Here is a 25,887-nt window from a genome sequence, read left to right on the forward strand (position 1 = left end):
TAATTTTAAAAAAATCTTTGGATTATCTACTCAAAACTTGGATTACTTTGGATTATGTTTCAAAACAAAATTCTTCTGAAATGTTTGAACTGGACACGTTACTTTTCGTTGTTTTTTTTCTAGAACATCATTGCAGTCACTTTGTTAATTGTAATAGAGTTACGTGGTTATGTCTATATACCTGAGAAGAGTATATTGGCTATCATGCCATTTAAATTTGCAATTTAGAAAAAAAATTTGAATTTGCAAATCAGAAAACAATCGCTCCTATGCCCGCAAGCCCACATATTTTCATTGATTCGTATCGCCTTTTTCAATGCTGATAACCTATCGAAGCAGTAGGACGAAAAGGCTGACCACTGACCAGCCGAGTTGTTGGTTTTACCCACGTTTTTTCCCCAATTTTCAACTATAACCTATTTTCAACTCCCACGTTACTTGGGACTATTATGTGCGAGACGTCCGGAATTACGGCTTTTCCAAGTGGTGCTGCATTATCGTGCAAGTATGCCGGTCAAATTTTACCGCCCTCATTGTCTCAACGAGCACGTCTTGTGTGGGTGGAGAAATGCGGTTGCATTCGATGATGAAATCACTTTGGCGCTCTCTCTCTCCTTCTCGAACTATGACGTGTTTCGGGGTGCAGGGTGGACAATCCTCGGAGTGAACTTCTATGAGTCACATACCTACTGTTTGCACCGTTATTTCCCAACACTTTGGAGAACGAAAGCATACAGAAAATGTATCAAATTGGTTTAAAAACATAGATTATTCGAATGGTAACAACGTGATCAACAATTGTTCGACAAACCAGGCGCTACTGCATCATGCCGATACTTATTGAGTAAGGAATGTTCGAATATTACTTCATTTTTCACCGTTATCTCTCTGATAAGATTTCGTAATACAGTTTTAGGGGAAACCGTAGACTTCCTTCCATTGTCATATCTATGGAATACATAAACAATTCTCTTAAGCTCAAGTTCTCATTTCATTTATGGCTGAATTTGAAACATCCATTTATGGAACTGGTGCACTCAGGTGATCCGAAATCCCATCGCAAAGATCACATCATTCCAAGGCTAGCTGGGCAGTAGGTACTGATTAGATGTGACGTATGATATTTTTTCTAGCGTTCGTTCTTGTTTTCGTTGCCGCGATGCTATAGCTGCTGTTTAGATTATTACTTATCATCCCCGCCGGTCGGCCAACACAACCGGCAAAACAGCAGCGCGCAAGACGTCAACGACCGGCGAAGGTCGAAAAACGTTTTTTTTTGCTGATATTTTATTTGGGTAGGCACGGGAATACGTACACACAATCAAAGAAATAGAATTTATTTTGGGTCCGGGTGATAGGGATCGAAATTCCGACAACACCAAGCTGCTAACTAAGGTAGAATAGCAAATACAAACGTTTCTTGTCCGATCGAATTCAGTGAAATACTTTGCGAAAGCTAACGAATTAAATTTTATAAATCGAAACCCAATCCAAATCTAAGATTGAGATAAACAATCGTTTCTTTTTCGCTAGCATCTGCCTTCCAGTGACTAATTTATAGTTTACGGTTTCTCCAAAATCATGATTTTAGTAAAATCAATGTTTGAAAAGTTTGGCCCAAGTAGTAACTTGGTCCAAAAAACTTTTTTTTTTTTTTGTTCAAAAAGTTATTGTCGTACAACGAATCTCAAATTTCAAGGGGAATTTGACACCATTTACAGAAAGCGAGAATCGATAAACTCAGTATTTTTTCCGAATTCTTAACTCGTTAACTCGAGCTCGTTAATCAGTTCGGTAATCTTTTTTATTAGTACAGGAATTATTAGGCAAAAGTTTATTGATTTGGCATTCGTTTAACCGAGTGTTCGTCATTTTTTAACGTATTTTTGTATAATTATACCGAATTGTCGGTATTTTTTTATGAACGTACACAGCTATTATCGAGTACAAGGTTTTTTTCTGTATCAAATGGTGATGGATATGTGAATGATTAAAGTCAAAACTTCACAACGCGCCACTTTTTCAAGTTTTTGTTTTGAAAATGTAACAATTTTGAAGCTTACGTTTTTTGAAAAAAATTTTGAATTAATATCTGGAATATAACTACAAAAGCACTGTTAATTTTTTTTTTGTAATTAATGAAAACTAAGAACTGGTGGAATGGGAGGAGTAGGGGTGGTGGTTCTCGCCCGACATAGTTCCTATAATTACACAACAAAATTTCTGTAAATATGAAAAGGGCTGGGGAATATTTTTAAAGTAGTTTTAAACACCGAGCAGATTTTGATTGGAGATATGCGGCCTATTTCACCTGAATTCCGCAAATGCACGTATCGGAGAATGCTGTTTTACCACATATTTCCTTTTTTTTTTTTTGAATAAACTCATCATTTGCATGGTCAATCTAAAGCGGCAAAAGCAAAACGATGCTAATCTTATGCAACTTTTCTATTTGGAGCTGTTAAAACCACCGTAAGAAATCAGAATATGGTTGGTTTAAAGCCAAAATTTCCCAGTTTTATTTTTCGAACAACTCAAAATAATAGTCGGCGCTTATCTTTTGTAATAATTTCGGATGAATCGAATGGAGGTTGCTGGAGCTACCCAATCGTAGAATGTAGATCAAGTTTTGTTTTACTTCATATCCCCTATCTTTTTAAGATTTACTCAATAATCAATATTCGTTTTCAAATACATGCGGTGACTAAAACAATCTTTATTCGATTTTGGAAATAATAGTTATTTTTTGTTTTTTTTTTCTGGGATTTTAACGCTTTCGCGTTATTCATCCCTTTAATGGAAAGGAAAGAATAATGGTATGCTTAATCTGTATGATAGTTGCATCGACACTAACATAAAAAAAAATTAAAAAATCTGGCAGCACTGTTAAACCACTTTTATTTATACACGGAAAATTGAAAAAAAGGTCTAATTAACCGAGAAGCGAGGGGAATTTTTTCCACTCCTTTTTCAAGGTAAATTTTACCTTTTTTCCTTCACCTAGCTAAAAGGTAAATTTTACCTTTTTCGCATTCACGTAGAAAAATAGCAAATAATACCGTTTCCCCATTCACTGATTGAAAAGGTAAATGTTAGTTGGTTTGATTGGTTTCTTGAATAAACATTTAAAAAAAATACAATCAAAAATTGATATCCAAATTGATGGCCAATCTGAAACAAAAGCAAAGTATTATGACGAGAACCAGCAAAACTAAATGATATGTAAAAAAAACACTTACAATTCGGTTCGAATTTCAAATATTGGGCACGAAGCAAAACCTCCTTCCTGAACGACAAAACAGCTTAACCTCAATAAACGGGTTCGGCAAATAGTTACTTTTTTTAGATGAATTTTTGTACCGTTTTGTTTAGCTCAGTCCATGTCAACTTCACCTCTCTACGAGGTAAGTTTTACTTTATTTGGATTTACCTTTATTTCTAGGTGAATTATACTATTTTATTCAGCTCAATTCAGGTGAACTTCACCTCGATACGAGGTAAGATATCTACCTTTTTTTTCAGCTCGATTCAGGTAAATTTCACCTCGCTGTGAGGGGAGTTTGACCTCGAAGGGGTACAAGTTACATTTTTGGCTTTCACGAGCGTTCACCTTGCTGTCTCGGTAAATTTTACCTTTTTTATTATTTTCCGTGTTAGGAAATCTAAATAAGTGAAAAAAAAGTCTTATGAGTCGTTTCGCACACAGGCTGACCTCACTGATTTTGACACTTCGCAGTTCCTGTTTTGATACACGGAAAATAAAAAAAAGGTAAAATTTACCTTTTTGCGAGGTGAATTTTTTCCACCCCTCTTTTGAGGTAAATTTTACCTTTTTTCAATTTACCTAGCAAAAAGGTAAATTTTACCTTTTTCGCATTCACCTAGCAAAATAGTAAATAATACCGTTTTCCCATTTACTGATTTGAAAGGTAAATTCTGGTTGGTTTGATTGTTTTCTTCAATAAGAATCAAAAAAATACGAAATTCTTTCAAAAATGATATTTATTGGATATAAATAGGGACTGGCAATTCGGCTTCGCGTTCTTCTGAGCCGCTATGGCCGCTGAATCCACCTGCGTTGCGTACATTCATGGACTCCTCCGTTCGACTAATCCGGTCAGGTTCGGCTTTTCCGGCTGGAGGATGACGTGGAATACACCTCAAAGCTCTATGGGCCGATCTGAAACAAAATCAATAGTATTATGACGAGAACCAGCACAACTAAATGATATTTAAAAACACTTACCATTCTATTCCGATTTTCACATATTAGGCACAAAGCAAAACTTGTTCCTAGAATGACAAAACAGCTTAACCTCAATGAACGGGTACGGCGAATAGTTACTTTTTTTAGAAGAATTGTCCCGTTTTGTTTAGCTCAATCCAGGTCAATTACACCTCGCTACGAGGTAAGTTTTACCTTATTTGGATTTACCTTTTTTTCTAGGTGAATTATACTTTTTTATCGAGCTCAATTCAGGTGAACTTCACCTCGCTACGAGGTAAGATTTACCTTTTTTGAATTCACCTTTTTTCTCGGTGAATTGTACCTTTTTTTCAACCTCGATTCAGGTAAATTTTACCTCACTGTGAGGTGAGTTTCACCTCGAAGAGGTAGAAGTTACCTTTTTGGCTTTCACGAGCGTTCACCTTTGCTAACTCGGTAAATTTTACCTTTTTATTATTTTCCGTGTATCTTTTTTTCCAACTCTACACGCTGAGAAAACAAAGCAAGCATTTGAGTCTTCATTAAATTTTCACTCACACATTTTTAGCAATAGTCATCAGCTCAATTTAGAGATTAAAAAAACTATTAAATAAAATTAAAATAAATATTAAATCAATATTGGAATAAATGGTTTTAACTTAAAAGTTATACTATCCGACGTGATTTTTATACCTCGGAAATATCATATCTTAAAAAATTAGTTCAGCCCTTTCTTTCAGTACTTTATACGGAGAATTTTTCTATATTGGATTTTTCTGTCCCTGAATAGTGTCGTCGTACAAGTATGTGCATTTGTTACAGCTTCCGGTCAAAATTTCACGAGAAGCTTCCGGACATTCAATTCGTCACATTCGAATTCTTTAGAAGTTTCCACATTCGGACATTCGATGACATTTTTTTCAAGTAGAACGCTACCCCAGAATATTCAATGCAACAAGGATTGGTCCAGAAGAAATATGTTAAAAAAAGGGTTTTAAAAATATTTTGAAACCTTTCAATAAACAAACTTTTTTTCGATCTTTTTAAGAATTTTCAACTTTCTTTTCATTCCCGGAGATAGGGTTGCCCATATTTTTTTTCCAAAATTCAAGGTGCTTGAAAATAAAAATCAGGAAAAATCAGGCTAACATAAAATGATCGAGCTGTGTGCCTTTTTTTTTATCACCGTTGTAAACTGTTGTGGTACTGATGAACAGCTTTCACACGTTTAACTGACGAAATATAGCGTTTTTCAAATACGGGATTCAGCAGTTGTTTGAAAAATTACCTTTTTGAACTTGTTTTATTGAAAATTTAATATTTGAGATACTAACCAAAGCCTTTTTCAAAAATTCTTCATAGTAGTTCTCGCGAAGTTAAGCTTAAATGTGGCAGATTTCGAAAGTTTTCGTAGCAAAATATACGCATGAATAGTTCGATAATCTTAAAACAAAAATTTAGAATTCCATAGAAATGTGAACGAATGTTTGCATACGACAATCATATTTTCCAGTCGTTAATCCTCTAGTAAATGACGTCCAGCTTTTTATAAGAATAAAAATCTGTGAGAGGACTCTTACCTCATATTTAATTCATTTCAAAGGGTTTGTGAGTAGAATCTAACGAGTCGAAAATGTTTCAGAAAGATCTTCACGAAAATTTTTTCAAAGTACTCTTGAAAGTTTCGAATATGACTCTCAAGAGTTGCAAAGAAGATTTTTAAAGTTCCTGAGAGGACCCTAAAAAGTCTCTGGAAGGAATTCAAAAAACTTTTGTATGAATCCAGAGAACTCGACAGAGGTTTTATTTTTAAGGCTTTTTCCTATGAGCGCCATCTCCGCAGAGGCCTTTGTGGGAAAGGGTATATGAAGGTTCCGGATAGGGTGAATCGCGACTCCGATTTGCGATACCTGACCTTCGAAAAAAAAAAGATTTCTTTCGAACCCTTCGGGCGAGTTTGTTGATTTATAATGGGGTCTTTTTCAGGAATTATCCGAAAAGTGACGTGAAAGCACGAAGGTGTTCTTTGGCCGGCATGAGCCCAGGATAACCCACACTCGATCGACACACAACAGGTAGAAGTGTGGAGCTTGAATTATTACGAGAAGAGGTCAGACCTGCTGTCGCTGGATTGAGTTGGTTGATTCTTTGAGAGAGTAGAGTATATGCTGAGGGAGGATCAGGGAAGCAAATCAGATCTGATAATGATAACTGGTTTATCACTTGTTTAACACTTAGCGATGAATATGAGAACGCGATGACTTCTCATTCCTTTCCAAGGCCGATCAAGATAACTCGTACGAAATAAATTATTTGCTCTCAGTCTGTTCTAGTTCTGAGAATATTCTCCGACAAAACTGGAAGCGATCGAAATAACAAACACACAGAGAGTGCTTTTTCTAGCTATTTACGTCCATTCTGACTCTACGACTCTCTCTCACGGGAGTTTTGATTGGCAAATTCTATGGAAAGATAACGATTTTGGATTCCCTGGGGAGGATTCGTCTATGACTATTCAAATTGAAGTTTTATCGCGGTTCCGTGTAGGATCAAGGTAAGGAACTCCAGGTGAACTTAACGACAGAAAAGAAATATTTGGGTGTAGTTGATGCATTGTCCACCGCTGGGAAGTATCCGGAAAGTGTCATTTACCACAAGTTAAGTAGTGGGGTTATTACAAGAGCTTCTCCGCAGTTAATCCAACTGTGAAAAGGATATTTTACTGTACGAGAATTCCTAGGGCTAGGGCGATTTCAGACCGGTGAAGTCGTCCTAGTCGATATAGGATCAATTCATCACCGGGAATCATCCAAGCAGCAAACTCTACAAGTTTGGGTCGTTGAGAGGAGAGGTCATATCTTGAACCGTACCAAGGAGAGATCGAACCTTAACCCGTGAAGTACACTAGCGCGAGTTTGTCTCTGGATAATATCAAGGTCAGCGGTTTAAGATAGATTTCAATGTCTATGAGGTATTCATGGGTATATCATGAATCGATCTATGGTGCCCATGGATCCAGAGTATGGCAAACTGGGTTTAAATTTAGCAATGCTTGTTTAAAGTTATCGATTATTTAACATCCTACAAAATTATAATTCATTTTGGTAAACAACAACGACCAATCCCTATCATTTGTCGATACGAATAACATTAAGGAAATATTACGTAGGTATTCCATATTTTTTGGTTTACCAGACAGCTTATAACGAGTTTCTGACTTTCAATACTTTCAACGAACTCAACATGGATCAAAGAAATTATAATCGATGCGAAACGTTTTCTCATTCCACCTTCAAAACAACCTTTGCAAAGTTTTCCAGTTAGAGCCCCGACAAAACAAGACTCGTTCCAGAAATCAATCTCTGTTCGCATTCATGTGAGTCACAACGAAGCAGCAGTAACAACAACGAAGCTCAAGAGTCGTTCACATCAAGATGCTGATGGCCTTTTCACATTTTATAACTGTTGGCTGGTTGGATTGGAATCAACCGTCATCATCATCCCGTGTCTAAGAATCACTTCGGCGCGCAGTTTGTTTTCGTTGAAAATCAGCCGGCTTGTACGGTTCCGGGAAAACATTTTAATTTATTTGCTCACGTGTCGTCTTTCCAATCCAAGGGGAAACTAAGCGCGTGGAAGTTCGAAAATGACAACATTTTCCTTCCCATCATCCATCCATCGACGGACTCTATTTGCCCACACAAATCCATGAGGAAAAACAGCTGACACGTTCACTGGCCACACGTGTTTTTGTTGATGTTATGAAGAGGGCAAAACCCGTTACAGGAATACTCGTAAAGTGTGAATCCTTTTCACTTCTCGATGGCAGATCATTGACTTGATGCTTATTGCGGTTTTCCATTTCATCCACCACCAGACGGTAAAAGTGAATACCAACAATATTCTCGTTTTGTGGATGAGAAGTGGAAAAACCTGGAAGGGCGCAAAGGGGGTTTGTTGATGTAGACAAACGGGAAGCCGTTGACTTTCAACCTTTTGCCAGCCAGGTTCAGCAAGTTTTACATTGATGACGGTCAAAGCTGCTTAGGGCAGTAACATTGTCTTTAGTGTATATAGCACACATTGACAATTCGATGACACGGTTGATAATCTCTTTTTTATCGAACCAAAATAACCCATAAGCCAAGAGCTCAATTTTTAAAACCTAATGAAAATCATTCCATAACTTTTAATGGGGTTTCATTAGAATGGTCTGATCACGTGAAGTACTTGGGACTCACACTTGATCGGAATCTTACTTTTAAAAATCACATTGAAGATATTCAATCTAAATGTAATAAATACACTAAATCTCTTTATTCTCTCATCAACAGGAAATCCAAGTTGTGTCTGCGAAATAAGTTACTTATCTACAAACAAGTGTTTCGACCAGCGATAATGTATGCAGTTCCGATTTGGTCTAGCTGCTGCGCGACGAGGAAGAAAGCCATCCAGAGGATTCAGAACAAGGTTCTGAAAATGATTTTGCGGCTTCCACCTTGGCACAGCACCGAAGATCTTCATCGGATTGCGGGCATTGAATCGATCGAAGAGATGGCCAACAAAATAATCTCCAACTTCAGAGGAAAATCGATGCAGTCTTCCATCGCAGAGATTCGTTCTCTTTATAATTAGTTTAATTTTAGGATAGTGTTTAGTTTTAAGTTTAAAATATTTTTGCCATTACAGGATGTTCTCCTACATTAAATACTTAATTGCGCTAAGCAAATTTAATTCTTATAAATAAATTTTTAATATCTAGTTAACTATAGGGCTCTGAACAGTTCATTATTGAGCTGAACACCTAATTTAATGTAATAATGTAATATAAATGTAATGATGAATTGATACAAATAAAGACATATTTAAAAAAAAAAAAAAAAAAATCGAACCAAAATAAGATGAAGAGTTCTTCAGTATTTTCAAATACCTAGTATAAGGCTGAAAATCGCATATGTTTCTTCAACTGTGAATAACTTCAGACAACAACCAAAGATCGTTGACCCGACCCACGATGATAGAAAGCGAAGAAACTTCCTCTTCCTGTCGGGGTAAGATACTTTTTCGATCAGTTAGGAAGAAGTGACAGTCCCTAATTTATTATTCTCGCGAACGACTTACAAGTACAACGGATAACTTTTTTCTTCGCTTCCGCTACTCCGTTCTGGAGAGCTGTCGCGCTGCTGCTGCGACAATTTTTTGGTGCGATAAAGAGCAGCAACAACTGTTACACCTCTCCTCAATCCCGAGTAGGAAAAGTTGCGAAGACACATCACATCTGGATCTGTCGCCTGGCTGAAGTGCTGGAAAAGTGAGCGTGCTAGCAGAACAGCTGCAATTCCAACCGCGCATTCACGGTTCCTTGCTCGACGATGTCTCGAAGGTTCAATGACTTCGATGGCTGGCGCTCTACTAGAACAGGCTTGCGGCCAAATTGACTTACTCGTTGCTGATCCACTTAATCTCACCCTGCGCCAACCAATGCCAATGGCCAGTCAGGAGAGAAATAAAAACGGGAAAATACTTTACAACCCGGGAAGTGGCATACCTACTGTATTTGTACACTTACGGATAAAACCTATAGATCTCGGCTGCTTTTAATTACGGGTGCCAGCCAGGGCCCCCGAACAACAGGCAGGAACGTTACCGAACCGGCAAGTCACGCATGCATTCTCCGGAGGTGTTTTCCTCTTCGATACTTGTAGGTACATCTCTATTAGGAGATTCTCCCAACTTCGAATCATAAAAGTGGAATTGAACCAGAAGTAGTGCGATCATCTTCCTACTTACAATTGTTGATCGGAATTCACACTTTATGTTTTAGGGCGGTTTAATCACGTATAACCCCATTATAAGTTAATTGATTTTCCCGCTTTGAAGTTTTTCTGAAATACTTTGGGTTGATCAGAGTGGAAAATTTGATATTAGTCAAAAGACTTCAGAACAATTTATCGATGCTTTTTTTATTGTGTAACATCACATCGGAATGGTGTTTTCATTTACATTCCCTCGATATAATCAAATATCGTCCTGATTAGAAATAAAATCGATTTTGAAAGTTTTCAACACAACACAATAAAAAGACACACGATTTTATTATAAAACTATTTTTCGCGTATTCGACCAAGTACCGTAATAATGACAAGTTGTTGAGTTGTTGATAAGACAAGATTTGTCCACGTTCATGTTCACTTGAGGTGGCGAATTGATTCTCTCAGAAATAGTTCAGAGTTCTTCAAAAAGCACTTTGGAGTACTTTCCTGAATTGGTTCCTGGTTCTAAAACTCTAAATTCATCTCTGGAATTGTTTAGTTTTTAAGATATTCTCCGGATTCATTACAAAAGTTTTTTGAATTCCTTCCAGAGACTTTTTAGCGTCCTCTCAGGAACTTTAAGAGTCTTCTTTGCAACTCTTCAGAGTCATCTTCGAAACTTTCAAGAGTTCTTTGAAAAAAAAATCGTGAAGATCTTTCTGAAACATTTTAGCTCGTTAGAGTCTACTCACAAACCCTTTGAAATGAACTAAAAATAAGTTAAGAGTCCTGTCACAGATTATTATTATTATTTTTTTTTTGAGGAACTCTTTACACTTCTCTCAGAAATAGTTCAGAAATAGTTTCTTGAATTGTTTGGGGTTCTAAAACTCTGAATTCATCTCTGAAATTATTTAGTTTCTGATAAGATATTATCTGGATTCATTACAAAAGTTTTTTTGAATTCCTTCCAGAGACTTTTTAGGGTCCTCTCAGGAACTTTAAGAGTCTTCTTTGCAACTCTTGAGAGTCATCTTCGAAACTTTCAAGAGTTCTTTAAAAAAAAATTCGTGAAGAATCTTTCTGAATCATTTTCGACTCGTTAGAGTCTGCTCACAAACGCTTTGAAATGAATTAAAATTGAGTTAAGAGTCCTCCCACAGATTTAAATTTTTTTTGAGGAACTCTTACACTTCTCTCAAAAATAGTTCAGTATTCTTAAAAACCACTTTGAAGTACTTTCCTGATTTTTTTGGGGTTCTTAAACTCTGAATTCATCTCTGAAATTGTTTAGTTTCTAATAAGATATTCTCTGGATTCATTACAGAAGTTTTTTTGAATTCCTTCCAGAGACTTTTTAGAGTCCTCTCCGGAACTTTAAGAGCCTTCTTTGCAACTCTTGAGAGTCATATTCGAAACTTTCAAGAGTTCTTTGAAAAAAATTTCGTGAAGATCTTTCTGAAACATTTTCGACTCGTTAGATTCTACTCACAAACCCTTTGAAATGAATTAAAAACAAGTTAAGAGTCCTCTCACAGATCTAAAAATTTTTTTGAGGAACTCTTTACACTTCTCTCAAAAATATTTCAGAGTTCTTCGAAAAACCACTTTTGAGTACTTTCCTGAATTCTTTGGGGTTTCTAAAACTCTGAATTCATCTCTGACATTGTTTAGTTTCTTATAAAATATTCTATGGATTCATTACAGAAGTTTTTTTTAATTCCTTCCAAAGACATTTTAGAGCCCTCTCAGAAACTTTAAGAGCCTTCATTGCAACTCTTGAGAGTCATCTTAGAAAATATCAAGACTTCTTTAAAAAAAAAACTTTGTGAAGATCATTCTGAAACATTTTCGACTCGTTACAGTGTACTCACAAACCCTTTGAAATGAATTAAAAATGAGTTAAGAGTCCTCTCACAGATTTAAATTTTTTTTTTTTGAAACTCGGAACGCGTGCCTTGAGTGAGTGACACGAAATAATCTAAGACACGCCCTCCAGAGAAACACAACACGAAAACAACCCGAATTGTGTTTGTACGTTTCTCTTCGAGACGCGTGTCTGCCTGCCTGCCTGCCTGCGAGCGAAGTCGACTGCTACGATTGAAAGCACGCATATAAAAAAAACACGGAGATAGATGCGACCACACCGTACGAGAGTACGATTCAAACTGATTTCGCATGTACGCATTCGTATTCGTTGCGTATTCGGCAGGACAAACCGAATGAGAATTCTTGCGTTCTTTGGAGTGTCGCCGAAATTAACCGTTTTATTCTAAGTTCGGTGACTCAACTCTCAATTTTTTGCATGCTCTGTCGATTTTTGAGAGGACGCGCTTACTGGGAACCCTTAAGAGTTTTGTTAAAGTCTTCTGAGAAACTTTTCACATCTCTCTCAGAATCATTTCAGAGTCCTCCAAAAATCTCTTCTGAGTCGTTTTGCTGAAACTCTGAATTCTTCTCACAAATTTTTAGAGTCTAATGAGATCTAGAGCAACTCTTGAGAGTCATCTTCGAAACTTCAGAAAGCTCTCTCTGTAAATTTTAGACGCGTTATAGTATTCTTACAAACTTTTGAAATTCGTTAAAAAAACATCTGAGTCCTCTTAAAGATTTTAAAAAAGTTTAATGAAGAGATTTATGACCGTAATTTATGTTTTGATACTTTATTTAACGGCTTTATCGGTGAAAAGTAATGTCTTTTTTTAGTAAGACCATCTTAAGATAATAAAATTTTATAGACGTATAGAAAAATAGAAGTAATGAAAGATGATGAAAACGAACGGATAGAATTTTATTTAGAAGCATAACCATCACATACAAAAGATTTTTTCAGCATGGGCAAACAAAAATTTGGTATCTCATCACATACCTTAAAGTTCACTCCTCTCAGAACCTTTTTAGTGTACACTCAGGAACTCTGCAGATCTCTGCAGATCTTTGAGCACCTATTAGTTCTTCTCAGAAATTGTTCAACGTATAATCAAAAATTCTCTGGAATCCACGAAGAAAGTCTTTAAAGTCAGCTTAGGGACTTTTTAAAGTCCTCTCAAAAACTATGAGAGTCTTCACAGGATCATTTGAGAGTCATTTTAGAAACTTGCAAGAACTCCGAAATTCTGTTTTGGCGAAACTTCTTAAGAGCTATATCAGACGCTTTTTTAAATCATCTCATAAACTCTGTAGATCACTCTCAAAAACTGTTTAGGCTTTTCTCAGAAAGATTTGAGTGTTATCTCAAAGACTCTATATAGTGTCCTCTCTATAACTCCTGGATGTAATCTCAGAAACTCTATCGAGTCCTATCAAAAACTCTTAAAAATCAACTCAGAAACTTTTAAAGTCCTTCCAGAAACGGTTTAGTATACCTACAGCAAACTTACTTTCAGATCTTCTCAGATATTCTAAACCTCTCTCAGAAACACTTTGGAGTCCTTCGAAAATCTCTTCAGATTCATCTCCGACATTCTCTGCGCGTCTTTGAGCAGCTATGAATTCTTTTCAGAAATTGTTCATAGTCTAAATTCTCTGGATTCCTCGAAGAAAATATGAGTCCACTGAGGGACTTTTTAGAGTCCTCTCAAAAACTTTGAGAGTCTTCACAGAAAATCTTGAGAGCATGGATGGCAAAATTCCTCAGATCGGCTTGTCCAGTGAAAGAAAGAGCTATTTTTTTCGTCTGCTTCCCCTAGTTGTGTAACGAGAGATAAATCGCACTGAAATCAAGATTGAAATTCTCAACACAGAAGAGTGAGCGAGATTATTCACACCCGCTGATGAAGAGAATTCCCTTCTCCTGACAAATCTATTGCACATTGTGTTGAGGAGAAATCTGAGAGCTATCACAGTTCATTCTTGATACGTTCACGAGAAAAGGCGTTGCTCTCCGAACCAAAGGTGCCAGAGGTGTCCTGATTTTTCAGGATTTGTCCTGATTTTCGAGAAGTCTGATTTTTTTTTAAAACCGTCTTAATTATAATTGAATTTTTAATAAAACAGTTTAACCTCTTAAACGGCCCTTTTTTCGGAGATCGCAGCAAGCCGTGCTCAAGAACGGGTGTGTTTTTTTTTCGCCGTCGCGTTTCTCCCGTTTGTTTTCTCGCGAATGAAAAATTACTGTTAATTTCAACTATTCCGGGGCTTCTGTTGCGATCGATATATTTTAAAGTTTAGAAAATATATGCAATTGATATTTCTGGGAGGACTTCGAGAGTTTCGGTGTCAGTTGAGTCAGGTTTGTTTACGTGTCCGCGTTAATTCCTTGCTTTTAAAGAAATTCTGGATCATTTTCGTTAAAAATGTGATAAGTTTGTGTAATTTACAATTTGTGACCGAAACATAGTAATATTTTGTGTGATAAGTCCCCCGGTGTCTGAAATTTAAAGTTAAAACTTGTTTACTCTAGTGAAAGTTTCTGTTCAACTATGCGTAGGTGTTTTTTTCTCGATTTTCGCTTCATTCGCGCTAACGATGACCGGCGTTCATGTGGTTTTGTTGACCGTCTCACTCGTTCGCTGATGAGTTGTAAGGATAATTTTTTTTTTGCAACCAAGTTATGACGAATGGATGCTATTCTGAAACCTACAAGATAAGTATCCTTCTTATGTTTATTTTATTATTTATTTAGTTTCTTTTTTTAACTTTAATCTTTAAGGGTTTGGGAAAAATGAAAATTTGCCACGTCTTGGCAAGCTTCCTTTGTTTGTACATAAACATTCGGTGTGGTTGAAAACAAATCTTTTTTTTTTAATTTAAAACAAACAAGAAATTTTTAAAATCTCCGAATATTTTTTATTTAAGATTGATTTTTTATTTTTTATTTTTAAATCTTTGGATTTTTTTATGTTTTCAACCGATGACACACGACTAATTTTGAAAACGGTTCATTTACACTTTTTTGTTTAAAAAATAGAAACAGTTCTCGAAGATGTCGGGCGAGACTTTTGCTATTACAAATTTACAAAAAGTGGAAAATTGAAAAAAATCATTGCTAATGAAGATAAAGATTCAAGTTTAACGCCCAAAATAGATCACAACAAGAATGCTACCGTTTTTGATCCCAGATTTTTCTCCGTTATGTACCGGATAGCGGTTTTTTTATTAATATTTTTTTGAATGAGTTGAGTTAGTTTTTAAATAAAAGAACTGACAACCCCTTTTTTAGTGATAGAAATAAAAAAAAACATTCAAATAAAAATTTTTCGACCATTTGTATGCATGTATGTTGTGTATGTATGTTGTTGAATAGAAACGTTTTGCAATCCAATTTTGGTTAGGCATTCTTGTCATACAAAGATAAAATAAATATAGCAAATTTATCAACAAGGGAATCATTTAACAGAAACAACAGTATCGACCTTAATTAAGGAACTAAAATAACCGTTAACATAATTGTGAGGCAAAGAGTTGATTTATGTTGATGGGTTTCCAAAAACGATCTTATTCAATCATCACAATTCACATAACAAATTGATAAAGTAAAATAAACAAAAATAGAGGATCACTTCATTCATTAACAAAACTTTAGTTTTCTTTATGTCTCCTTATAAATATTCTTTGAAGTTTGATAGAAGTATTTTTACCCTGAAAAGTCGTTTTTGAAAATACATTAATGTAGCAGGAATAACAGCTAGGAAAACAAGTTAGCTTAGAAAATTTTAGAATATTTTTTCATTTACTATTAAATTTCTTATCACTGCCTCAAAGATAGAAATAGGAGATTCCTTAGGAAATATCTAGGAGCATAGGAGGTGTAGGAAAACTCGATCGCACCATTCACCAAAATGGATCCTGATCTCTACCTTTCATTAACTAACACAACCCCTTCCTTTGATGCTTGAGTATGGATTCGCAGACGTATAGACGGTTTCCATAGTTTGTGATACTAACTTATCTCTGGTTCTGACTATTTCAAAACTATTTTTGGAGTATGCAGGAGCATGAGGTTGCTAGTTCAACCTAAAGAGTATCATACTAACATTCCTTCCTTTTTCCGCATTGACTACTAGGACGTGACCGGCGCCGTTATTAATCATTTATAGAATAGGAGAGCATGAGTTTTGTACATTGAGAATGTACTGCTAATCCCAAGCACCATTCTTTTGGACTTTGTGCAAAATTGATGGCCTCGATTAATCACGGAGTAGCAACCATTGGCGAGGTAGAACTTGTTCTGCTTAGCCACGCCAGCGATCATGGAATTTGAAATGCGTAAGTTGAGTAAAGAACTAGATAAATATGTTATCAGAAGTTTCATTTTTTTTTTTGTATATTTTTGATGAATGATCATATCTACACAGCATTTCAAGTTCAATGATTTAAGGTGGATATGAGTAGTCAACCAAGCTAAGCTAAGCTAAGCTAACCTCTTAAACGGCCCTTTTTCGGTATAAACTAAAAGCCAGCTAAATTTTTATCTCTTCTATTGCATAAATTATGGCGTATAAAGCACCGCTATTTCGCCTGAATTTATGTAATCTAAGATGAGCTGAATTTCATTTCAACCAATCTACTGGTTCCCTGGAAAATCCTGTATAAATTTCTTCACTGTGTCCAGATTTTTTTACGAAACCATCTGGCACCTCTTCTCTGAACGCAAGAATAAAAATCCAAAACAGCAAACAGCAGTGAGCATGGTTGCTTGGGAGAAATTTTTGTTATTTTTTCTACGTTGTGTGATGGGAGTCTAAATAATTTTTTACTTCATTTACACTAAGGCGTATGAATGAAACACTAGGGCGCTCTTTGTTTAGAATTTGCTTTCTCCCACTCAGATGCGAAAGCTCTCAGACTTGCCTCCTCTTACAGCTCGTGTAAGTCAACCAGTGTGATGTCAACTGGTTTTCAGAAATGTCTGGAAGATTTTGTAAAAATGTCTGGAAAAGTGTGGAAAAGTCTTGATGGCGAAGTTTATAGGTGATGACCTTTTTTTTTTGGTCGCCAGATCACAATATTGCAGTCTAGGGAATAACACTTATTACTTCCTCATAATCATACATTCCATCATTCTATACACAACACAACCAATGCCGGAGACTATTGTGGTGATATCGGCGGTACTACGTTTTCTGCTTTACTTCCTGTTTTACTACCATCTTCGTGGCATTCCTCACTCTTCAATTACTAATTCGAATCATTTCCTGTCATTTTGCAACGAAAATTTTGAATTTTCACTGTTTTGTCAGAAAATGTATGTCGAAACTCAAAAGTCTGGAAATGTCTGGAAAAATGACAAAAGTCTGGAAGTCTGGAAACCTAAAAAAATGTCTGGCAAAAATCCAAAAAGTCTAGAAGACCCAGAAAAAATCTGGAAGGTTGACATCACCGGGAAGCCGAACTAAAAAAAAACTTTTCTCCCGTACTCCAGGCTCTTTGTTGTTTGGGATGCCGACCATCCATGCTTGAAAGTCATTTTCGAAACTTTCAAGATCTCCAAAACTCTCTGGAGTCCTTAATCCTATCAAAGATTTTTAAAGTCTGCTTAGGATCTCTCTGGTGTCCTCTTAAAAAGTTCACGTGTAAACGCAGGAGCTCTTCACAGTTTTTGCAAAAAATTTAAGAGTTGTCCCAGACACCCTTTTAAATAATCTCATTAATTTTTAACCTTCGTAAGAACTCTTCAGAGTCCTCTCAGAAACTCTTAAGAATTCTCTCAGAAATTTTTAAGAGTTTTTCTTTAGATTTCTCTTAGATACTACTTGAACTCTTCTCAGAAAGTCTTGAAAGGCTATTACGTCTACTCAGGAGTTCTCAAGGCTTTCAGAAGTACTCTCATATACTTTAAAAACACCAATATGATGATGAAAATTATAACTGGTTCAAACAGCGGATTGGCGTAGTTGTTTGAGTTCAAGTCATCCACGCCAAGTGACATGAGATCGGAACCCGGTCATGGCATAAATAGTACACATCCTGTGGTCTGGTGGTTTAAGCGTTTATAAGCCATCATAACTTCGAGAGATGTACGCGAATTAAGGCTAGAGGATCTTTCTAAAAAACATGAAGTATCACTGAGATCATGTGTGTGTGTTCGTTTGAAAAAAAAAAACAAAAAAACACCTACACATGTTTATTTAAATATCTAAGGAATTATTTTTGGTAACCCCTCCTAATGGGTTATTTCATTTCTTATTTTAAGGTTTGATTTCCAATTTAATATTATTTGATTTAATAATTTCGTAACCCATCGATAGAGCGTTGGCCGGTAGTTGTAAGAGGAACGTATCTGTATCTATTCAATTTCCCTCGGCCTCTTGAGGAATTAACGCAACATACTCATAAAAAAGGTCCCGAATTGTCGCCAAACTCCTCACCACATCGAGAAGCGGGCCCCCTTTTTTACAAGCCGGTCGTCGACGTTGTCGTCGTCAGTCTCGTCTTGTCTCGTCTCGTCCAATACACACACACATCACACCAACAAATCCCTATCTTTCCCAGCTCCCAGTTCTTCCCTTCTTCTAGTTCCAATGTTTGGCCTGGTGATTCAAACCACCGAAATTCGGGTTCAAGGTAGTGCAAACGGAATATTTTGACGAAGGCAATGAAACGTTTTTTTATCGTCGCCGCCGCCGCGTTCGGCTTGTTTCGTTTCCTTTTCATATTTTTTTTTGTGCTTCCCCCCATTCTAAATAACTGCGTTCCTATGTACCTTCCTACTTGTGATGGTGGTTGGCCATTTTGCACCACAACTTAGTTAGACGGTCGCGCCGGCCCGAATCTTTGAATTGGGATGGTTTTGTCGAATCTTCAACGATCATATGTGGTTTTCTGTCTTAGATGAGGGATTTCAGACTGTAGTGGTACCAATGAGGAATTTCAGAAACATTCTAGAAGCAGTTTTGTTGACAAATTAGAATTTTTTTTTAATAATAATAGTAGAAATAACGGGTAAAAATCTTCTGGAACTGATAACAATATTTCACGTCTTCAAATGTCCTATTTGATGGAGTTCTACACTTTTTGCGCGATTTAGGTTGAGGTCTAATTTCGAAACTGAAGGATGCCGAATCCCCTACTAAACGATCTAGTTATCATCGTTTATATCCTTCAGCGCCACATGGACGTTAGTCGCAGCACACCAATGTGTAATTCAACAGCGTTGTTAGTCTTATTGGAAAACATTTTCCTAGTTTTTTTTGTTTGTTAAGAAGAGGTGCAATTTTTTTTCTAATTTTTTGGATGCCTGAACCACACCTCTAAAAATTTAAGACAATCACCAAATGAATCTACCTGGGAATTCTAAAAGTAATTTTCTCCTGACATGGCGACCGTCAGAATTTTGAAAGCCACGCCGAAGTCTTGAGAAGGGTTTCAAAAATCGAACTCCAATAAAATTTTGACGGTCGCCATGGCTGGAGAAAAGGCATACTTTTTCTTATTTTGCCGCCAATAATTCGCCAAGAGTCGCATCTTCATTCGAACGGCTTTTTACAGAAATGCCGGAAGAGTTTTGCGTACATATAATTTCATTCTGCTTGTTAAAGGTGATAGCTTCATCGAATTTTATTACCGGAAAATATGAGCTTGGTTCATCAGTTTTAGATTACCATTAACAAGGCTACCTCTCTGATAGCATCAGAAGCGCATCGTCGCGTCGGCTGCATACCTAAAGAAAGTACTAAAGAGAAGGTACCACTAGAAAAAACAGCCTGGGGCAGATGCAGCCACCATACGTTGAAAATATGTCAGGTAGGTCATGTTCGCACCCGACTTTTTCCCATACCAAACCAGGGGGGGGGGGGGGGGGGGCAATCCATCCATATGCATAAAAGCCTTTCGCTTTTCTCCCTCTTTGCTCTTATGTAGTCAATTCCGGTTCTCCCCATCTTAATAACACCACATGCTCATTGTTTTTTTTTAGTTCAACCAACAACATTCATTGCAATTTGATTCCGTTCGCAAATTGGGTGCGCGCCTGGGAAAAGCAGAAGTGGCGGCCGCAGTGATGAATGGGAAAAGAGAAAGTTTTGATAAATTCCATTTATTATTTTGTTTCCCTTTTACCAATGTCACGCAAAGCACGATACTCTGCATCGGAGCGAATTTCAAGGATATAACCTATAAAAAAATTAATGATGTTAAGATGTGTCAGCATATGGCTGAGGTGCATTTAATGCTCATTCTGGAGTAATATTTTTAGCAGTTTTGAATTTATTAGATTCATTTTTTAACAAATTATTTTAACAACCAAATCTCTTGTATACACAAGTTCCTTCATTAGAATTGTCAAAATTAAGATGAAATTCGTTGGAAAAACAAATAATCATTTGAACAACGTAAAAAACAGGCAATGTTTACCTCCCTCTCTTTGGAGGAACGATTGAGCTCAGCTGTTTTGATAATGGCTTGAGGAAATAAAAAAAAACGCTCCAAATGTGAAAGCATACAGCAGCAGACAGCTTCGACCGGCAATCGAAATTGAATTCAAATTTGCCGCCTTCGGTGTCGATGAGGGTGTCAACAGCCTTATCAAGGTTTTTCGGCCAGCTTACGTACGTTGGTAGTGATTGTGAATGGCAGAAATGTATAGGTTCATCTGCTTCCCGCATCTAAGAACGTATCGCCTCATCAGAGTTTCCCCGGAAATTTGAGCAGATTCTTCGCGGTTTTAAGTATCTGGTGTCTTAATTTTTACAATTATTCCAATTTACATTTACATTTGAAACTTACATTCTATTACGCCTTATCTGAGTTGGTTTTGATTACGCATTAATTTGTTTGATCCCCAGTGCTTGATGAATTATTCAGCTCTCATGATGACGGTGCAGATTAGAATAATCGACTTTGTCACATGACAGAGAGAGGCTAGTAGGTATAATTAAAATACAGGAATAGTAAACCGTTTTTGCAATACAGAGTTGTGTTAACAGAAGCTTATAAAGATGAAGATTGTACCTGCATTTCTTAAAATTTCTGTACGGTTAAATACTGAATACTGTGTCAAAATTAAACTGTATTGGTACTACAAGCACTAATTTGAGAGTTATATGTAAATCTAAGATTTCATTACTCGCTTTTCGACATCGAAAAGTAGTAGTGTACTAGGTGTGATCAATCAAACTTTATCGAAATTATTGGAACTGATTCTGATTCGATCAGCTTGTGTTCCTGTTTTTTTTTTGAGTACCATAAGGTAGTCGATGGGGCCCGCTTGTTTTTCTATTTTTTTTATAATTTGCTTAGTCCGTTCACTTTGAACCGTGTGTTTATGCTAATTTAATAAAAAAAACGAGTCAACAAAAAAGTGTTTAAAATTTATTATCAGTAAAAATTCGGAAAGTATTTCAGCAACAACAATATTACAAAGCCAAAACAAACTTCATAGAAATTTAAGCAAAATTTTCAAATAACATTCATACCCTGCTGCTTGGTTCACATTCCATCTCGTCGTCAATAAGCGAACGATGCCGCGTAGGTGACGTACAATGTGTGGTTTACGAGATAAATAATTATTTTCCATATGAGTAAACAATCCCCTAGCTAGGAGGGGGCCCTGTCATCTATACCGCCTTGTGTCAGCCAACTGTTCCCCAAAAGCCAAACGTTCAACAACCATAACAACCAGCCATTTTATGGAGATGTTGTAAATTTTTATTCACATTAGTAGGTATAACAAGTGACAATGTGTCAGCTGTGTTAGTCTATGCCACTCAAAGAATTTCGATAGTTTTAACAGTAAGAATGGTTAGAGATTTTCGACAAAAGTATGTATAATCCGTGAGTCAAGTCGATCAAACAAGTCAATCAATTCAGTCAGTCATGTGATTCAGTCAGTCCAATCAGTTGAGCTGGTCGAGTCAGTCAAGTCAGTCTAGTAAGTCTAGTCAAGTCAGTCAGTCAATCAAGACAGTCAAGACAGTCAAGTCAGTCAAGTCAGTCAAGTCAGTCAAGTCAGTCAAGTCAGTCAAGTCAATCAGTCAAGTCAGTCAAGTCAATCAAGTCAGTCAAGTCAGTCAAGTCAGTCAAGTCAGTCAAGTCAGTCAAGTCAGTCAAGTCAGTCAAGTCAGTCAAGTCAGTCAAGTCAGTCAAGTCAGTCAAGTCAGTCAAGTCAGTCAAGTCAGTCAAGTCAGTCAAGTCAGTCAAGTCAGTCAAGTCAGTCAAGTCAGTCAAGTCAGTCAAGTCAATCAAGTCAGTCAAGTCAATCAAGTCAGTCAAGTCAGTCAAATCTGTCAAGTCAGTCAAGTCAATCAAGTCAATCAAGTCAGTCAAGTCAGTCAAGTCAGTCAAGTCAGTCAAGTCAGTCAAGTCAGTCAAGTCAGTCCAAGTCAGTCAAGTTAGACAAGTCAGCCAAGTCAGTCAAGTCAGTCAAGTCAGTCAAGTCAAGTCAGTCAGTCAAGTCATTCAGTCAGTCAAGTCAGTCAAGTCAGTCAAGTCAGTCAAGTCAGTCAAGTCAGTCAAGTCAATCAAGTCAGTCAAGACAGTCAAATCTGTCAAGTCAGTCAAGTCAATCAAGTCAATCATGTCAGTCAAGTCAGTCAAGTCAGTCAAGTCAGTCAAGTCAGTCAAGTCAGTCAAGTCAGTCAAGTCAGTCAAGTCAGTCAAGTCAGTCAAGTCAGTCAAGTCAGTCAAGTCAGTCAAGTCAATCAAGTCAGTCAAGTCAATCAAGTCAGTCAAGTCAGTCAAATCTGTCAAGTCAGTCAAGTCAATCAAGGCAATCAAGTCAGTCAAGTCAGTCAAGTCAGTCAAGTCAGTCAAGTCAGTCAAGTCAGTCAAGTCAGTCAAGTCAAGTCAGTCAGTCAAGTCATTCAGTCAGTCAAGTCAGTCAAGTCAGTCAAGTCAGTCAAGTCAGTCAAGTCAGTCAAGTCAATCAAGTCAGTCAAGACAGTCAAATCTGTCAAGTCAGTCAAGTCAATCAAGTCAATCATGTCAGTCAAGTCAGTCAAGTCAGTCAAGTCAGTCAAGTCAGTCAAGTCAGTCAAGTCAGTCAAGTCAGTCAAGTCAGTCAAGTCAGTCAAGTCAGTCAAGTCAGTCAAGTCAGTCAAGTCAGTCAAGTCAGTCAAGTCAGTCAAGTCAGTCAAGTCAGTCAAGTCAGTCAAGTCAGTCAAGTCAGTCAAGTCAGTCAAGTCAGTCAAGTCAGTCAAGTCAGTCAGTCAGTCAAGTCAATCAAGTCATGTCAGTCAGTCATGTCAGTCAGTCATGTCAAGTCAGTCAAGTCAGTCAAGTCAGTCAAGTCAGTCAAGTCAGTCAAGTCAGTCAAGTCAGTCAAGTCAGTCAAGTCAGTCAAGTCAGTCAGTCAAATTAGACAAGTCAGTCAGTCAAATAAGACAAGTCAGTCAAGTCAGTCAAGTCAGTCAAGTCAGTCAAGTCAGTCAAGTCAGTCAATTCAGTCAAGTCAGTCAAGTCAGTCAAGTCAGTCAAGTCAATCAAGTCAATCAATGTCAGTCAGTCAAGTCAGTCCAAGTCAGTCAAGTTAGACAAGTCAGCCAAGTCAGTCAAGTCAGTCAAGTCAGTCAAGTCAAGTCAGTCAGTCAAGTCATTCAGTCAGTCAAGTCAGTCAAGTCAGTCAAATCAGTCAAGTCAGTCAAGTCAGTCAAGTCAGTCAAGTCAGTCAAGTCATTCAGTCAGTCAAGTCAGTCAAGTCAGTCAAGTCAGTCAAGTCAGTCAAGTCAATCAAGTCAGTCAAGACAGTCAAATCTGTCAAGTCAGTCAAGTCAATCAAGTCAATCATGTCAGTCAAGTCAGTCAAGTCAGTCAAGTCAGTCATGTCAGTCAGTCATGTCAGTCAGTCATGTCAAGTCAGTCAAGTCAGTCAAGTCAGTCAAGTCAGTCAAGTCAGTCAAGTCAGTCAAGTCAAGTCAGTCAGTCAAGTCATTCAGTCAGTCAAGTCAGTCAAGTCAGTCAAGTCAGTCAAGTCAGTCAAGTCAGTCAAGTCAGTCAAGTCAGTCAAGTCAGTCAAGTCAGTCAAGTCAGTCAAGTCAGTCAAGTCAGTCAAGTCAGTCAAGTCAGTCAAGTCAGTCAAGTCAGTCAAGTCAGTCAAGTCAGTCAGTCATGTCAGTCAGTCAAGTTAGTCAAGTCATCCTAGACAGTCAATTCATTCAATTCAGTCAATCAAATCAGTCAGTCAAGTCAGTCGAGTCAGTCAGGCAGTCAGTCATGTCAGTCAGGCAAGTCAGTCAGTCAAATCAGTCAGTCAAGTCAGTCATTTATAAAATATCTTAAAAATCAACAAAAATAAATTCGATTCTGTCGTTTAAAAATTAATTTTAGTTGCAATCCTCAGCCGAAATGCCTACATCATCGAATGCTTACGTTATTCCGGTTGTGATTTGCAAGCGTTTCCAAACCAGTTAGTGAAATATGTCCAAGTTCCAGTCTCCACGATCACCCCGAATGAATCCCACTGCTCTGGTGGCAGACCTCCATTTGAAAGTTAAACACCATGCGCTATCTGAAGGCAGACAAACTTTTGTTTTTATTAGTTTTTATTTATTTTCCCACACGTTCAATTTATTATGACTTTGACAGTGAAACTTCGCTATGGCTATGATGGCGCAGCTTTTGCAGCCATATACCTACTATTTAGTATGGCGCGACATAGGCCAAAATCGGTTATTCGGACCAACAGCCGTTTGTGGCCACAATAAATACCTACGACGACGAGCTCTTCGGCGATTGAATGGATCCTATTTCAGCAATCGTGCGCTGCGCTCCATTCAGAGAAATGTTCATTCAAAATTATTTGCTATGAATTATGATGAAGAGAGAGAAGAAAACTCACCGTTTGGCATTTATCAATGAGTCCGACTTAACCGGTCTGTCGTCAGTCAGCAGAATTTATTATGTCTTCACACTTCTGAAGAGGATGTTAGCTAGAGAAAAACCATTTGTAAATGGTGTTTACCCATAAATATTCTGTCTATATACATTTCTTTTTCTAAAACTCTCAATCACTAAAAAAATCGATTTTAGTTTCCTAACTCATACTTTTTTTTTCTTTTTTTTTCCTTCAACCAGGTCGATCTAGAACCGGAACTCCACCTGCACAGTAATCTCGATCCAGAATGTTCGGAAACGATCCCGCTGTCGGAGGAGATCGTCAACCCGCGGATCAAGCTGGGTCCGCAGGATTTCGAACTGAAAAAGGTGCTCGGCAAGGGCGGCTACGGCAAGGTCTTCCAAGTAAGTATACGAAATTTGTTCTAAAAGATTTATTAAATTAAGTTTTTCTTTTAAATTTATTCAAAATCAATTGCTGAAGATAAATAATCAATTAGAGCAGGGGTGAGCAACCTTTTGAACCAACGGGCCAATTTAAATTTGAAATTTTGTCAGCGGGCCGCACTTATAATAACTCTCTCAATTTTTTTAAAGTACTTCTTGGCAAACATTCGTTCATAGAACATTCTTGTTCAAACCCATGGTACTATTATTCGTCATCACTTCCATTTAAAAATTTCCTGGAGCCATCCACAATGATAACTAAGAGTGTGAAAAATATGAATTCAAAGAAATCGCTGTCTTCTTAGCGTTGGACGTTTAATCGCTAATTGACTTTGTGGGATTTTTTTCCACAATTAAAACTTGTCCCCAAAATCTAGATTTTTTTCTTCAAACGGTAAAACCCCCGTTTCTTAAATTGAAATTGAACAAGGTGGTCAAAATCACAGACAGGTATCTACAAAACTACATTCTTAATTCTAGAATTTTCATGCAGATTTTTATTTTTTTTTATCTTATCCAGATATATTGGGATATAATTTCTTTAATAATATAATGACTTTGGTAATGGGGAATGCGATTTTAAAGTGAAATAACTCAATTTTTCGAAGTTTGTTATAAACTTTCTATCAAATTTCTGAAAAAAAAAACATCACAGATAATTGTCAAAGACCCTTTGGATCGAATCACAGAATTTCAGATATCTGTTGCTTTTATCAAAAACTTTTATTTTTGTCGGTAACTTTGATGCCGGATAATTCAAGTTGATAAAAA

The 25,887-nt window shown here is 37.0% G+C and overlaps 1 protein-coding gene across 3 annotated transcripts in view; it reads left to right on the forward strand.

Moving 5' to 3' along the window:
* The window catches only part of LOC129757799 (ribosomal protein S6 kinase beta-2), a 95,252-nt gene that overhangs the window by 47,692 nt on the left and 21,673 nt on the right, over nucleotides 1-25,887 (forward strand). For all 3 annotated transcript variants that reach the window (XM_055755107.1, XM_055755105.1, XM_055755106.1), the window contains one exon: nucleotides 24,910-25,074. In XM_055755107.1, coding sequence (XP_055611082.1) covers nucleotides 24,910-25,074 — 165 coding nt within the window. The remainder of the gene's footprint in view (nucleotides 1-24,909; nucleotides 25,075-25,887) is intronic.

The sequence above is a fragment of the Uranotaenia lowii genome, chromosome 3 (assembly GCF_029784155.1).
Source record: "Uranotaenia lowii strain MFRU-FL chromosome 3, ASM2978415v1, whole genome shotgun sequence".
NCBI lineage: Eukaryota > Metazoa > Arthropoda > Insecta > Diptera > Culicidae > Uranotaenia > Uranotaenia lowii.